The sequence below is a fragment of the Anopheles coustani genome, chromosome 3 (genome assembly GCF_943734705.1).
Source record: "Anopheles coustani chromosome 3, idAnoCousDA_361_x.2, whole genome shotgun sequence".
Taxonomy (NCBI): domain Eukaryota; kingdom Metazoa; phylum Arthropoda; class Insecta; order Diptera; family Culicidae; genus Anopheles; species Anopheles coustani.
Window position 1 is genome coordinate 93,365,361 of NC_071288.1, and position 16,617 is coordinate 93,381,977.

At 42.1% G+C, this 16,617-nt stretch overlaps 1 protein-coding gene across 1 annotated transcript in view; it reads right to left on the reverse strand.

Annotated features, from left to right (window-relative positions):
- The window catches only part of LOC131271908 (protein O-mannosyl-transferase Tmtc3-like), a 100,716-nt gene that overhangs the window by 25,860 nt on the left and 58,239 nt on the right, over positions 1-16,617 (reverse strand). Inside the window, 2 exon segments of the mRNA XM_058273480.1 lie at positions 5,721-5,836; positions 15,814-15,913. Of these exon segments, the coding sequence (XP_058129463.1) occupies positions 5,721-5,836; positions 15,814-15,913 (216 nt within the window).

A 16,617-nucleotide genomic window follows, 5' to 3' on the forward strand; every position in this document is an offset into this window, starting at 1 on the left:
AAAAACATGTCCCGGGGAAAACAACACCGAACCGAGCGCAGTAAAACCGGGCTAGGATAGTGATAAGTCTTGTCGAGTTTCGTCGTTGCCCGACGTCTTCACTCGTCATCATGCTTGTCTGGGGAGATGGTTTCTTTTATTGGAAAGCAAGCAAGCGGCAAGTGAGACTAAGAAACGGACGTATGGAATGCTGGATTGCAATTATTCTTGTTCACAATACCCGACCCGGGTTGCGCTGCATTTCCGCACGACACGAGTGTCCATCTTTAAATCTTTCATTTTTGATCTTCCACCAAGCGGCAAAAAGAACATTGCTTCGTTTATTCGAACAAGTGTGGACCATGCGCTGGTCCATCATCTTTGGAGCTCATAGAACGAATAGCTCAATCTTGAACGGTTCCTTGAAGGAGCAAAAGGTTTGATCCAATCAAGTTGACATCAAGAATTCCGGTCCAGGATCTTTCTGACATTGCTTCCAATAAAATGAAATTGCTTTCCTTCTTCGAACAATGCGACAGATCTTCGCTGGGATAGATGAATTGAATTATGAATACATCGTTATTTCAATCGCACTGTTTGCATTTGTCCAACAATAGGTGAAGGGGAAGAAATGAATATCTTCTTCGCTCAGAAATATAAGAACTTCATTATGTCTGGAAGTTGGCATAATTAACTACAGTTTGTTCTTCCTTTTGTCAATTTTCAACCACAATAAATTGAGGATTTAATTAACACTGTTTGCATCTAACATTTAGCAAGGGGAAATGATTTGAAATTGGTTAAGAATAAAATGCTATGGTAAAATCACCTGTCTCTTGGAGATACAAGTAAAATATTATACTAGACGGTACCAAAACAAGTGCGTCTGACACGAAACATTATTCTGTTCATTTCGTTCTCAAGTCCAAATATTTGTAAGACACAAATGAAACCATTTTAGCAAGTAGAAGAATGAAAAAAGAGATTGAACCATGAACTAGTTGAGGACCGGCAAGCATACGACCATCATATAAGGAGAAAATGGAATCCATCGACGCTATTTGCCATAACCAAACTAGAGCAAAGCAACCTTCTCCGTCGATCACAATTTTACCACATGATGCTTGGACGGATAAGTTCGATAGAGGTAGCATGATGTTTGCAAATCCATCCTGCCCCGATGTAGCATTAGGTAAACATCCATTTCCATGGTCACAGCAAAACTGCAAAATTGTACCAGTTGGATCTATATTCCAACGTTGGTGCGTTTTCGTTATGTGTATCCCTCAGCATTATTTGAAATCCCGTTCCTAGCAATCGGGCTATCGAGTGCACACTTTCCTCTCGATGTTGATGCAGTAACGCACTCTAGGTTCGTCGAGATTTCAGGCTGGGCACTCGTCGAAATTGAAGAGCCAATTTCGGTTTCGTCAAGCCAGCAAGCTTCCAATGGGAACTTCTTACAACATGACCCAAATAATAAACAAAGAAAGGAGGGACATGTCACTTAAGAATATTTATTGCCAGAAGCAAACGCACCTGCATCTGGTTTCCCTTTTTATTCTTTCCAAGAAGAATTCCTCACAAGTAGAGACCATGTCCCATTAGGTCGCTGGAAGTCCAACTCCTGGCTGCCGATTATATAGTGCATTGTCTTAGCGCCACGTACGTATCTCAGCGCAATAAGTACCGCCGATAGATTCGTTACTCAAAACGCATGGAGAACTCCTACAACTGATACATATTCCTCACCTCCCATCTTCTGTATGAACCTCTCGAGTTTCAACGGTGTAACTGTCCGTTCGGGAGCAGGGCATTGATCTTGTTGAAGATCTTCTGGGACCAGAAATACGCCACGGTATTTCTCAACCGCCTATTAACTACGCTAACTACCATCTCTAATACAATAAACTGATATAAACGATGGTTAAAATAAAAGTTGGAGTTCATGCGTCTGCTTATCTTATCACACACATTATTGCAGAGTTGTATAATGCTGACATGTGAAACAGCGCTTGCTGATCGCCGAATTCCACAAGCGTCTGTTGTAATAATTTTAACACAAGCAAGCAAATGTATAGTCTCCTTATCACAAACATTTTCAACGGTGTTGTGTAATTGCATCCCAAAATGTATGATCGTCCTAACAAAGCATAATTGTATAACTTCATATAAAAATGATATCTTATATCGTGCGGTACAAATGTAAACGCTATGATGAGGCACGTACAATAATCAAGATACAAGATAATCAACAGGTTTGGTTTGTGCTATGTTCTCAAACAAATTTTATTCGACTGTAACGTTTCACTATGTTTGTGTCGGCATGTGTGCTTTTTTACGTTCGCTCCTCGCGTGTTCCTTTTCTACTGATCTTTGCTACTTTCGTCTGCTTGTTTCATGTTGCGGTGGTCAGTCCTTATCGCATGGTTAGCCTCGCGACGTCAAGTTCTTCGACCCCGTTGCTTGTCTAGCTGGCATAGTCACTTTTCTTCTTCTTTTAGCGTAACGACAGCTCACTAGACTTTTCCTTTTGGGTACCTGGATAGTCAGGTTTGCCGTACAGGTTTTTCTCGGACAATTTGCTAAACGGTGATGCCCCTCGTCTATCGCGGACCCCCATAGTAATATTTATTTGTGATGATTATTCATTTGAATGATTTCAACAACCTTGCGTCGAAGCACTTTACCAGATTCGGTTTTTGGGAGTTCGTTGGAAAAATGTACACCTCCACGGAGTCGCTTGAAGTCCGATACCTGGCTATCTATTATGGAGTGCACTGTCTCAGCGCCAAGTACGCTGTCAGGTTTTCTCACAATAAGTGCCGCCGGTAGATCCATTGTTCTGGACGCATCCGGAACTCCTACAACTGACACATCCTGCACACCATCGATCTTTCTAATGAGATCTTCAAGCTCCGACGGTGTTATGTGGAAGTTATTGTACTTGAAAATGTCTTTCTGCCGATCAACTAAACATAAACAGCCACTCTCGTCAATGTAACCGACGTCACCAGTGCGATAGTAGTCCTCCTCGTCCACCGCGTCTGCTGTTGCCTTTTCGTTGCCGTAGTATCCACAAAATGGAGATGTCGGTTTAACAAGCAGCTCACCATGTTCACCGATGCCTAATCTGTTGCCGTCCTCATCGACAATCCGCACTTGAACTCCCGGTAACAATGGTCCGATGACGTTGGGTTTTCTCATTTGAAAATCTGCAGCGATTGGTCCGCATTCGGATGGTGCGACTCCATTCAACGAGCGTCCGTTGCGAAGCAAATCGTCGACCCGATCACGCAAATCTTCTGGAACCATGCTTCCGCCGAGTAACCAGATGTCGATCGAACTTAGATCGATCGATTTGATCCGCGAGTGAGAGACTATTGCATTACCGTGAGCCGGAGGTGTGAATACAAATGTGGCACGATACTTTTCAGCTGCCTCGAAGAACTGTTCTTCATTGAAGCTGTTTCGGGTAAACAACCTTAAATCGCCCGTGATCAAAACATTCAGCAGAAACGTGAGACCCGATATCCAGTAGATAGCACTGAAGGTAAAGTAGACTCTCTGGATAGGCGACTTCCTTGGATAACTAATATCGAACATTGCGTCGTACTCAATGATTCGGGCATGGGAAACATTAACACCCTTGTGAGCTCCTGTCGTACCCGAGGAGCAAACAATGGCCGCCAGCGTTTTACGGCTATCACCAAGGTATTGAGGTCTGCAATTATCAAAACATAAGTTTAACATTGTGTTGATGGGTTATTGGACAGTAAATCTTACATGAAGCTATTCTCTTCACCCGTTTCTTTCAACAGCTCCTCCGCATGTCGAACATCTTCTCTCGAGTCCTCGAACACATAAATTGGAGGAGTTGGACCCTCGGTCGTACCTTTCAAGGCAGATCGCACAGTTTCATAATTGTTCGCATCACAAAATACCAATTTGGGGTTCGTGGTTCGCAGCATATTCGCCATATCGTCCTCGTTGAAGCTCGGAGCTATCGGGTTAAATGGAGCACCAATGCACAACAGTGCACACACCAGCGGTGCCAGATTTTCACTATTCGCATTCGCCAAAGTCACCACGTCTCCTTTCTGTACTCCAATCCGAGTGAGGTTTTGCACAAACCTAATCATCCGGATCTTGAATTCAGCGTACGTCATGGATCGACCGGTATCCATGTCGATCTGGACAATGCTGTCTGTAGATCGGTTAAGGACGTGGAAAATCAGCTGACCTAAGCTGGCCTCGGGGTTCAACACTCCATGAAATGCTGCGCCTTGCCAGGTGCGCGATTTGGCATCGAACGTGGGCTGATAGTTAGACATTCGCACTCTTAATCAACTGAACACTCCAATACAATAGACAAACTGGAGCTAGGTGGTGGTTTATATATAGGTTAGTAATCATTCAAACATTTATCTTATCGCCGAGTGTATTGCAATTAAAGATACTGCTTGCTAGACGCAAAAAAAAGTCGTTGAGTTATCTCAAATTTTATGTCGCTTTAATGCATAATGGAAAAAAGCGGTTTATCTGCATGTAGCAACGACATCCCACTTTTTGGAACAATTTTATCTCCAAATGTATTCAACTGTTGAAGCACAGCATACCTGTGTGATTTACTACCATAAATCTTATCTCAGCTGGTAGAAATTCGCGATGTTTCCAGTGTGTACTCTAGATTCTCGAGGAATAAAAGAGCTTGGAAACGTCTAAATTAATTTTGCATAACTCTAGGCGTTCCATAGATTGCTACGTTTGGCAATGAATCTCGACATCGTCTCCCATGCGTTCGAAATAGTAGGATGGCGGTGGCAAATTGCGATTAACATTCCATAGGGGTACATTTTTAGACCAAACTCACTTTCAAACGCTTTGATATGGTTATTTCACCACCGAACGCTTGAACGTAACGCTTGGGTTGAACAGGGCGGTATAAAATATTCACTGTTTAACCGAATTCTAACCCCACCGTTGGCCAAACTAATGTTGCTTCAATATCAACAACAAACCTTCATTTTTTACCAACCACTGGAAGTTCTCTTCCACCAGACAGTGTGGTAACGGCGAACGTTTCTAATGGAATCGTTTCACTGCGCGAAAGGTACGATCCCGACGAACATTTTCGGCCCCCGGCACGCTGGACGAGCTGCGTATGCGGAAAATTGACCCAAATTGTTGGAATTATTTTGTTTTCCTTTCTTTTTTCAGCGGGGAAGGTGGTTTAAAAAGGCACGACCGGCAGCGCGTATGAAACGATGGTCGGCCTTTCACCGATCCACAGATTTCCGGCAACAATCTATCCCACCTCCCCCCACCTGCGCAGGAATGGGCCGATTCATCGGCCGGGGAAAATCAGTTGGGCCGGAGAATTTTTCCACCCGCGAAACGACCCCACGACCGAAAGAGGAAAGCGGGATCGTACAATTTAGCGTCCACCCGAGACTCAACTTTTCGGACAACTTCGTCGTTCACCCGGAAGCAGTCACACCCCCGGAGCACCCGGTGGGGCCACCTCCTTTGGGCCGAGCATCACCGTGAATCACTTCATTTCGCGTCATTCGCCCATTCGGATGGCGCTTTGTAGTGGTGGGTGGAAGAAATTTGAGGTTAGAATGCGGCACAAAAGTATGTTTGGGTTTTCCGAACGCGAAGAAGGTAATGGCGGCTTTAGATGTTTCCGGCGAAAGGCAGAAGAGGTAGGTGACCTTCGCCGGCAACTTTCCACATACCTTTTGTGCGACGAAGATTTCGTAGATTGCACACACGCCCGTTATGGTGATGCCCTGCTCCTTGCACAGCATGGCCGTGGCGACGAACAGCATGGAGAGGCAGAGGTAGCGCCAGCCTGTGGAGGAAAGAAAAAACAAATGGAAAAGGTGTTGGGGTTAGTAAAGCGATTACCACAACTGGAAAATCTTCTTTAGAAGATCTTCTGCGTTCTAACTTTCTATGTTTTAAACATTTTTGTTCTTTGTTCTGAATCTTTTTATGTGTTTAATTGAAATAAATTGATGTTCAGTATTTTATTTTTAAAAGTTAAATAATATTTTATACTCTTAAGATTAAAAATCGAGGTTCAAATCCCTCGAACGAGCTTGGTTGACATATTTTTCTACATTTAATGTTAATCCTCAGCTCAAAGCCAGTTTAAAGCTCCCGTCGGACTAGACTGAAGTGGTTTTCACTTGGCGTCCATGTTAGTTGTCAGTCCCGACCGTTCCATTTGCTACCATTTCTCAGACAGTTTAGTGCACGCTTTGGTGGCGCCCGTCTGAGTGGGTGGCCGTTTTCTTTCATGCCTGCAACAATACTACAACCAGTGACGACTGTCGAGAAGAGTTCTGTGCCAGAATCTGTCTCCCCAAACGATGTGCCTTTTAGCGTCGAGGATGGAATTTTGTTGTTTCAGGAACTGCCTCCAAGCCGTGCACCTTTATCGTTTCCCATGCCGGTAGTACAAGCTCACAAACACACACAAACACACACAGTCACGTACTAGACGGCAGTGTTTGATAATGTCAACCGGAACAATCTACAAGCTCCGGCGGGCTAGTTGACAGAGAGACAGAGCTTTGGGTGAGCGTATTTCCCTGATCCAGCCGTTCCGGAGTGCCCACGAAGCAACCCGGGCAGATGAGCCTTCCTCGGGTGGAGGGCTTTCATGTGCACAAAGATGGAACAAAGCGTTGGAAAGCTCACACACCGAAGTTTCATTGAATGGACCGGCTTGGTTTGAGGCAAGAAAAGGCATCCCCCGGGGGGGCGACACGAGTTCGAGACAGAGGACTCTCTGACGTATTTATGTTCCGAATGTATGGCGTGTAAATTGGGGAAACATTTCCTGCAAACGCAACATAAACCGGGCCGACGCGCCGGGTCTGCCGCTTTCTGATAGACACCTTCAACCTTCCGGTGGACGGAGTGGTGCCTTGCTGCTGGTAGATATTTAATTAAACGAAACATTTGCTCCCCCCCACCCTTGGTTTTACATCCCTTCGTTGCCTTTGCCGAGCGACATGTATGCACATTAATCTTGGGTTCATTGCCACGTCTGGAGGGTTGGGGGGTCTTTTTTGTCTTCTTTTCTTTTGCCCGAGTTTGCGGAATGGCTTGAGCAGGGACCTGTTTAACTCCGACAGCTCAGTTGCAACTGATGATACCCATTTTCTAGTATAAGTTAATTTGATAAATAGGCGTGCAATCATAGAAACGTTGTCGGTATACATTATTATTAACACTGCAAAGGATGACAGATAAATACTTGACACTTTAAAGCAATTTATAATCCAATCGAAATAATTTTGAAAGCATTATTAATTTCAGGTTGTATTTGTTTAACTGTAGAATCACATATTCTCGGAATCCCAGAAAGATTCAATAACAGTTAGAATTATCGCAAAATATTCCAATGAAAATCGATTGGGGCGGAAAACAAATAAATTGTAATGTAATGGTGACCCTGTTGTAAATAGGAAAAACATCGACAAAGTACTGGTAGGTTCTAGTTCTAGCGGGAACCATTTTCCTACGAAATCCCATTACGGTGCTACGGATCTACGGTGTATAATTTACATAGCGCACCAAAATCGACAAACATTCGAACGGATGCTGGAATTGGGTTTAACAATTTCCTGGAAAGGTGGATGTGCTGCGGGAGGGGGGGGGGGGGGGGGGGGGGGGGCAAATAAACAACCACCGGTGAGCCGAACTGATACTCTACATATGTCGAAAGTGATTGCTCGTGATTGATGAACTGAGCAGTGCCGGAATTTGGTTGAAGTATCGTTATACCTGCACCACAAAGGATGTTTTATTTTGGGTGGAAAATCGCAATTAGAATAATGTAAGTTAAAAAGATATAATAACCAAAACATAACAGATTTATTCTAATTGTATAAATAATACATTTGCTGTATGTAAAATTCAATGACGTAAAATTTTAGTAATTGATTCAATTGTGGCTGTAAAATGGTAACAGTCATAAGCTATTTGATCATATTATAAGACTTTAACAAGGAACCCCGGCTTATCTAGAACATTTCTCCTTCCAAGGAAATATGATGGTCCATATTTAAATACTAATTTATTTAACACAAGAAGAACTACCTATCGTCCCAGTTCGGGTGATGAAAAGTATGATTTAAATGCTAAAAGTATGATTGAACTGGAAACGGTGGTGGTTTTACGTTTACGATGGGAAAGTCCCAACAAGAATATCTCGTGGGATTCAAGTCTACCCGAAGCGAAGAGAGAAAGTACCTTTGATGGGTAAATTTCCCTTTTTGTTGGAATGGTAACGGTTTGTTTACGCATCTATTTATGCCTCGCCATCGCTTCAACGTATCCGGCATGAATAAGGTGGATGGATTACTATTGGGATTTTGAGGAAGGGATTACAATCTGTCTCCAAGCTTCGTTTGCGTGTCGGAATAGTTCACATCATTTCCTTTCTGGGTTACGCAAACCGATTCAGATGAGCTATGTTATTTGTAACGAATTGCAAAAGTGAAAGAATAACATCAAATCTCGAAGTGAAAACACTTCGCTCTTTGTCAAGCGATGGAGGCGCATGGTGTTTCACGTATTTTGCAATTATTACACATCGTTTACATGACGGGCTTAAGCTTAGTAAGTTGACCATGCCAATGACACGATGAGAAAAATATTCGGCAGTAAGATCCACAAAAGTACAATCTTTTGTTATCAATAAAAAAGGACGCACTACCGTTACAACATTTGTTACCAGCTATTTCTATTTTGTCTTCTAATTACTGTTTTCTGTGCCTTTTATATGTTTCGAATGACCGTTTCAATGAATCCTTTTGATGTTTAATGGGTGGCTATTGACAATGGAATAAACCTAATGATCCTATTATGTTGCAACTAATTAACTCACTCAATTGTAATTGCGATGAGATGTGGCGACCCGTTATTTTATGTGTGGGTATAATTTGCGTACAATTATAATTCGTGACAATATGTTGTCAACTGAAAAGGTCATGTAAGAGTTTTTTTTTCAAATAGTGATGCTGATATTTCAAAGCTTCAAAGAGGAATTTTAATTATGTTCTTTCCACTTGGTATTGATTCATGTTCACGGGAATGTCACAATTCATTGTTATACTATTTTTTTTTAAATAAACGAGATTTAATTTGATCCTTCGTGAGAAGTTTGTGAAAACTAATGGTGCCAATGTGATATTTTATGACATGTCAACACTCCAGATTGATGTGCTTCATCCAGTTTTGGCATCATCGTTATGCATGCGATGCATAACGATTCCCTCAGCGGAAACAGAGGGAAATCGTCGATATCCCTTTCTGGCTTGAAGCACATACACAAGAAAAATCTTAAACGAAAGCACACAGAAGGTATAAGCAGAAGAAAAGCTTTTCGCTTACTTTCACCGTAAGATAAGGCGATCCATCAGAAAGCGAATGAGCGCTAATGGTTTCTCGAAGCCCGGAGCGGTGTGATTTTTGTGAAGAAAGAGCTGAATTTGATCCACACCAGTCCATCAATGTCTGAGCATTAGCAATAGAGACAGAAGGAGGAGACAAAGCAAAACGGCGCTTATCAGTAAGGTTTAAAATCAGGTATATTGTGATTCTTTCATTAAAATATTTTCAATTTGAGCAGTGTGTTAAATAATAATAAAGCTTTTCGCGACAAGTTTACCAAACAAATAAACTTGCTTTTTCTCATGGTAGCTAAGGTCCTACAGAAAAGGTGGTAAAAAAGTAGCAAAGATCTGTGAATACAGTTTTTTCAGACAGCAAACGAAGCGTTGATGGTAAGCAATTTTCCATTGTTACAACTTGACGAATGATCGTCGGTATGAAAACAAAAACAACATTTCCGCATTTCAAGAGAAGATCTTTGGAAGCACCATGGCAAAGTTGATGATCCGCGGATGCACCGATTGCAAGGGGGAAAAAACATTACAGACGACAAGACAGATATCATAAAAATGTAGAAGCTTGAACCGGTCCGCTGGTAAGTGCAGTGTTTGCAAAAGCATAAGCCGGGCAAAGAAAAAGAAGGTCCCGGTTGCAGTGAAAAAAACGAATCCCAACGAACAAGCTGTATAAATCCTATGTCTGGGTGTACAGCCACCGTTCACAAGTGAGAGAGGAAGAAAAAATGAATTCTTCCATCCCGAGGGTGAGGGAAAAATAACACCAGACCACAGACAAATGTGACCATTACGATGTGTTGATGGCATTCCGGAGTTTTCCGGGTTGAATGCTGACAGAACAACGAGTGGTCTTCGGGTGGCCTGATTTTTCATGGATCACCAACGTTTAACAAAACGGTAAAATACTATGAGAAAGCAGAATATGTATAGTTTTCTTTGTCCTGGATGAGATGTGTTAAATAATCACAATTGGCAGACATATTATCTATTATTGATGTTATCAATTTAATATTTTAAATAATTATGCAGAAATGGATTTGTAAAAATATGTTTAATACCCGATTACAATTATGATGCTGACCATATCTTTTCGACCATATCTAATCGATATCGTGTAGGTTCTGCTTTGCCCCTAATAATTTTACACATCTTTTTCCTTTTACCTACATAAACTTGCAAGTCGTAATTATATGAAATTTAGTCAATTTACAGGAAACTTTGCTTGATATTGTAGTATATTGAAGCATTTGGTACATTTCCATACTTAACGAAAGTCCACAACGAGATATTAGACTAGCTTTTCTTTTAAAAAATTGTATGTTCGCGTTTCCCGAAAATTTAAGTTTTGCTTCATCTCAACATTGCTGTGCACCAAGTTGTCATAATAAAAGTTTTACATTATCATATTTCAATTTATTCTTCTCGTGAACTTTTCTCCGGCAAATATGAAATACTCCCAAACGCACCAGCATGGCACAAAGTGTTGTTTATAAAAAGGCCGGGAAACGTTCACGATCCACCGGGCAATCTGTTTCAATGCACGCTCGTCCTGTCCGCGGGAACGGCGTAAGAGCGAGATTTAAACAAGAAAAGTGCATCAAAAACAAACAGCGGAGCAACAAAAACGGGCGCATCATGAGCACCAGCAGACGCGGCATAACTATTTAGCTACGCCAAATTTAACAGAATGCAGAAAATTAAACTCATAAACATCCGAACGCAAAGGAACGTGCTCGTCGGCGTTGGAACGATGCGAGCGAAAGAAACACTTCGCCCAGTTTTCGAACCGTTTCTTTTCGCCGGCGCGCAACATTTGTGCGGAAATGGGATCCACAGATGAGCACTGGAGAGAGGTCACAAAAATTAACGGGAGGAAAGAACAATCTGAACACACTTCCCCAAACTAGGAGCTAGGCTCTTTTTGTGGCGCACGTGCAGCTACGTTGTTTTCGTATAAGTTTCCGTATTTATGTAATGTTACTGACGTACTGTTGGAATGGCTTCCGGTTTTCCCCCCCTTTGTTTGGTTTTGTTTGAACATACCGGAATGTCCTAGTTGGCCTGTTTTGGCCATTACGTCGAATGATCAACTTTGTAGCAGCTCAACTCTAGTTTGAGATCCTTTTCGGCCATCAATGTTATTCCACACACTATGGGTTGGCAAAAGTTGGCAAAAATATTCTATTTCTCATCCATAATCACCCGCATTCTGATTTTTCTCTCCCTCTCACAAACACTTTCATTGCGCTGCAGTAAACTGGATTGCGGGAAAAAATCACTTTGCCAAAAGCCTGTCGTAAATAAATCACGCCTTTCGGCGCCAATCCCCGCACGCCAACAATACAAGCTGGTAAGTGTGACATGACTGTGGGAAAAGCTAACCAGAAGTACGAGCTGTCCTGGAGAGAATATCTTGAGTTTTTTTTTAAAGTACGGTTTCAGTTTTTGCATGTTTTTTGAACCTTTTTTTTCAAGTAATGTTTTCTTCGCCACAACCTGTCTTTGTGAGTTCTTCATGCGGTAAACTTCATTTGTTTTTTTTTTTTATTTTTCTAGTGGCTGACCTTCTAAAGTAAATAGATTTAAGTTATTTTGGTGCACAAGTTTTATCATCTTTCGTTTTTCATGTTGACGCCTAACTTGTCACGTTTTTAAATGTTGTCATCTAACCATTCAACATTTAATCATTAAACTTAGTCTTTTTGAACGCAGAAGTTATAATCAAAATGTTTATAAATTGTGATTGCAAAACTTTTTCAGTTAATTTTACACAAATTATCCATCTTATCGAGAATGGATGCATTCGATTAGTGTTGGTATTGAAGTGTGAAGCCACTTTGCCACTTCGGTTACCGGTGTTGAACCGATGCCAGAGGAACCGCTATACCGAACGATACGCTGCCGGGAAATGGATACCGTGGGAAGCTTCAAGGGTGCTCGAGCAAAACGTGCTGTGAGTAAACCGCTCTAGGCTAAAGGGAACGGCTTCTTGGGTAGCCATTTTCCGGCGCACCCGTTTGACAAGAAAATCTCCCATCCCCGGAGTCGTTTGCGGACGGTTGATTTGCATGCAGTGGTGGTGCTGTTTGCGCCTTCTTTTGTGGCAATGCGAGCCGTGGAAAGTGTATGTTTTCGATTTTTCGATTGGAAAAGCAAACGAAATAGCGGGCACAAAAACCCACAGATAGACTCCGTAGTGTTGTTGGACAAATTGAGAAATGAAAAGTGTTTGCAATGCTAACGTGTCAGTGCCATCAACCGGGGATGGCGTGAATTTTCCCGGAAATGCACCAAGTGCATTGCAAATGGCTGTACAAATAATGTGTGATTAGCCGGGACAAGGTTTTGGGATGCATACTTCAAGCTGTTTGTGCAGCTGAAAGTTTTCGGAACCAAACTTCCAAAAAGCGCTAGGATTCGTTACGCTCGAACAAATTTAGATTAAACAGTTGTATAATAATCTTAATAAAATTTCCCTCAGATTTCCGCGGTTTTGACCACGGAAGAAAAGCTTTCACACTTTACAGCGGTGGCTGGTGTGATGCACTTTTCATTACTTCCGCCCGGGGAAAATGCTGGCCCGGATAGTTGCCAAACATTTCTCCCCGACACCCCCAAAGTGCCAAACTCGCTGCGCTGCTGAATGAAAAAGAAAATCTTTCACTCACGAGTGCGGAAATGCTTTCAATTCGAAGGAGAAACTTTTTCTCCCAGCCGTCGATGCCAGTCGTTCCCTTTTGCCGTCCCCTTCTCCCGCTTGCAGTGGCCTTAACGCCACGCTGCAGCCACAAATCAGCGTGATCCGTGGTGCTGCTAGAAGAATATTACCAACGAGAAAAATAGAAAGAAGGAAATCAAGAACGCAGTGTAAAAGTTGTTTCCGTATAACAGTCTACGTTAAAAAAAAAACCCTCCTGCGTTTCCGATGGCGTGAAAGGTGCCGTCAAGTAATTTACTTGATAAATGTTGTAATTTCATCGGTGTGAAAGGAATTTTAACATTTTCCACCGCCGGTCACTAGGAGCCCGGGGTTTCGCGTCAAAAAAACCCCCGAAACGGAACGGAACTGTTTGGCTGGCAGTTTTTCCGTCCGCCTCGTTCGTTAGTTTCTAGCCGCTCCGTTGTAGCCTGCGAAAATAAATCGGGTCCATTGTGTGTGTGTGAGTGTGCTCGTGTCAAAAAACTACCCCGAAAAAAATACCACCCCTTTCGCGGAATGAAAAATATTTTACTCACTTTTTCAACCCAATGGGGGCCTTGGATAAAGCCTACTTCTCCAAAAGCGCTAGCGACAGGCAGTAAAACGGATAAGTCCGCGTATGTGTGTATGTGGGCTTTTTTTTATTCCTCTTCGTAAATGGGGACCGCCGCGAAAATGACGGTCATTTTTAACGTCACCGGAAATCCCCGATGCGAGTTTGGAAAGCTTCCTAGCTGGATGCTGCCCCGTTCGGTGGAAAATGGTTCCCGAAAGAACGTACGTCCCTCGCGAGATGGGAAAAATAGGCGTGAACGATTGATGCACACGGGTTACGGGAGTTAATCCTGATGTGGCACGAGTGAACTGCAATTGAGAGGTGTTGTTTACCTTTAAAAATGACTCCAGCAGATGTAAAGAAAGTTTGTACAACACCAAGGTAGGCGCGAATTAGGCGATAGACAAATTTAAGCATTTTTAAATTTATACAACCGTTGGATCAAAAACAATTTTATTACAACAATTTGGGTTTAAATCATAATGGAAATTGATAACACCAGGCTTCCATTTATTTAAAGATAAAGCTACACTAACGTTCGTAAGGTAGTTCGTGGGCTCAAATGCTAAATTGTATCGCATTCCGAGGACTATACAAAAGGCTTATTTTTAAAGTCTTTTACGTTCGCTGCCAAGCTGACAGGAGAAACATTTGGTTCCATTAGCAGCCCATTGCGCACTCCATTCATCGCATCGGAGATGCTGAACCGAGGCACCAAAAAGCATCCCAAATTGAGCAGCGACTGATTTGCACTTTTTCACCCCTAGCGATGCAAAGCCGGGAAAGGAATGGGAAAGTGAAGTGCTTTCCACCGGGCGGAAGTTGTCGATATCGGCTGCTGATCCACCCGATCTACGATACTGGCAAGGTGCATTCGCTGGAATATTGGTTAAAAAAAAAGTCCTAAAAAGAAGAGAGTAAGAGGACAAAATCCGGCAGCCAGCAGCTCCGAAAAGCGAACCGCCGGTAGCGGCAGCATCCATAAAGCAAGCAGGCCATGAATTTTACCGATGAATAGCAAATCATTAGGGAGCGGATTTTCAATAATTAATCACATTTCGCTTGGGCTGCTTGTAAAATCAGCAAATTGATGGCGGGATATCTCCAATGCCTGGAGTTTTGGTGGATGGTGATCTGTTGGGAGATACGATACGGTGAAGTTGCTGCAGATGCGCGTCCGCGTACAACTCCACTAGCGCACGGACGGATCGATAGAACCCGTAGCGCTTCATGCTGGGTTAGGGAAAAGTCATCCAAAGGGTTCGGGAAAACGACAAAAAGGGTTTGAGGGGTCCGATGGTTGCAAATAGCGTAAATGGTCGCACGGGAGGCAATTTTGGAAATTGGATCAAGTGTGACTCTGGGCAGCACTCACTATATCCCTCTCTACTCTCTCTCTCTCTCTGTTTCCATCTCCCTTTCCTTTGGCAGACCGAAGCGAAATTGATTGATTTCATATTAGGTGCCATTTTGAGTGGATTTCCACGTGGCACATGATAACGCTCGGCGATGCGAATTGCATTAGCGAAGCGCATTTTACTTGTGGCGTTCGCTCGATGTGGGTTTGCAAATATGAAATGAATTTTAGCGGAAGAGCAAATGCTCAGCAAACTTCAGACTAATTAAATTTTATCGGCTACCAAAGCTTATGAGGATTGACGGATCGAATCCTTTTTATCAGGATCACAAAAATGTCTACGATGATACAAAAATATACACAAACTATATAGTTATCATTGGAAAAAGCGATAAAATTAAATGTGGTCTAAAAGAAATACATGACATAAACCACAAACATGTTTCATTTAAAAAATAATAAAAAGTTAGTTTTTCAGTGTTAAAGAGCTGATATTCATCAACGCTTTTGATCAAACTTTCTATGAAATGTTGATGTTTTTGCACAAAGGTTTTTTTCTGTTTTTCTTTTGCATAAGCTTTTCACTGTATTAAACCGTGTTTCGCCCCGCACTTTTCTCCGTTATGCTCTCCCATTTCCAACACCCGCGTTTCGTCAAAAGTGATTACACTTGTTTGTGAAACATTACACCGTTCGCAGTCTGTCACCAACACGAAGCGAAGCTGCCTCGGTTAGCAAAACTCTCACGGTTCATCTGCGACGTAGGACACCCGGCTAGCGGGTTACATACCTGTGGACTTTTTCCGCCTGGTCGCTTTGGTGTAGAATATGAATGCTGCCAGGAAAAACACCGACGACAACGTTTCCGCACGTCCGACGACTCCGGTCACCTGAAAGCGTAGAGGAAAAGAATAGAAATATTGAGAAGGGAATAAAAAAAATGGGAGCGAAGTTAGATATACGGTACGATAATGGTGGAAAATCATTTTTATTGGAATAAGCCACGAACGTTGGTGACGTCTAGGATAATTATTACAATCATGATGATGAGCGGGAATCCACGATCAAATGTAGAAAAAAAAACTAAACCGTGTGATAACAGGAAGTAATTAAAATAAATGGAAAACATTGTAAAAGAAGAAACGCAAACCAAATTCAATTATGTTAAAGGATTTGTTTTGTATGTTTCTCGAGAATAACTAACTAAATATCTAAGGAAATTTGAAACTTACTGATTGTCCGGCATAAAAATAAAATGATTTCAATGGAGCAAGTTTACTTGGATGCAAACTTGAGGATATGAACAACACACATTAGATTCGAGCAAAAATATTGCACACTCTAAATGAGCTTCGAGTAGTTAATGGATTGCAAAATTGTTACGAAAAGTAGAGAACAGGAAAAGTTGATGGCAGTTGTGATGTAGAAAGTCAATTAATTATGCCATGTTCTTTGAAATAATTAAACATTGTGTGGATGACTTTTTGTTTACTCTGTCATATAAAAATATCAAAGTATACGAATACACAATGTTTGAAGTGATAGTGTTTAACCTCTCTTAGTGGAATAACATCAAAATACAACGTTTTCAAAC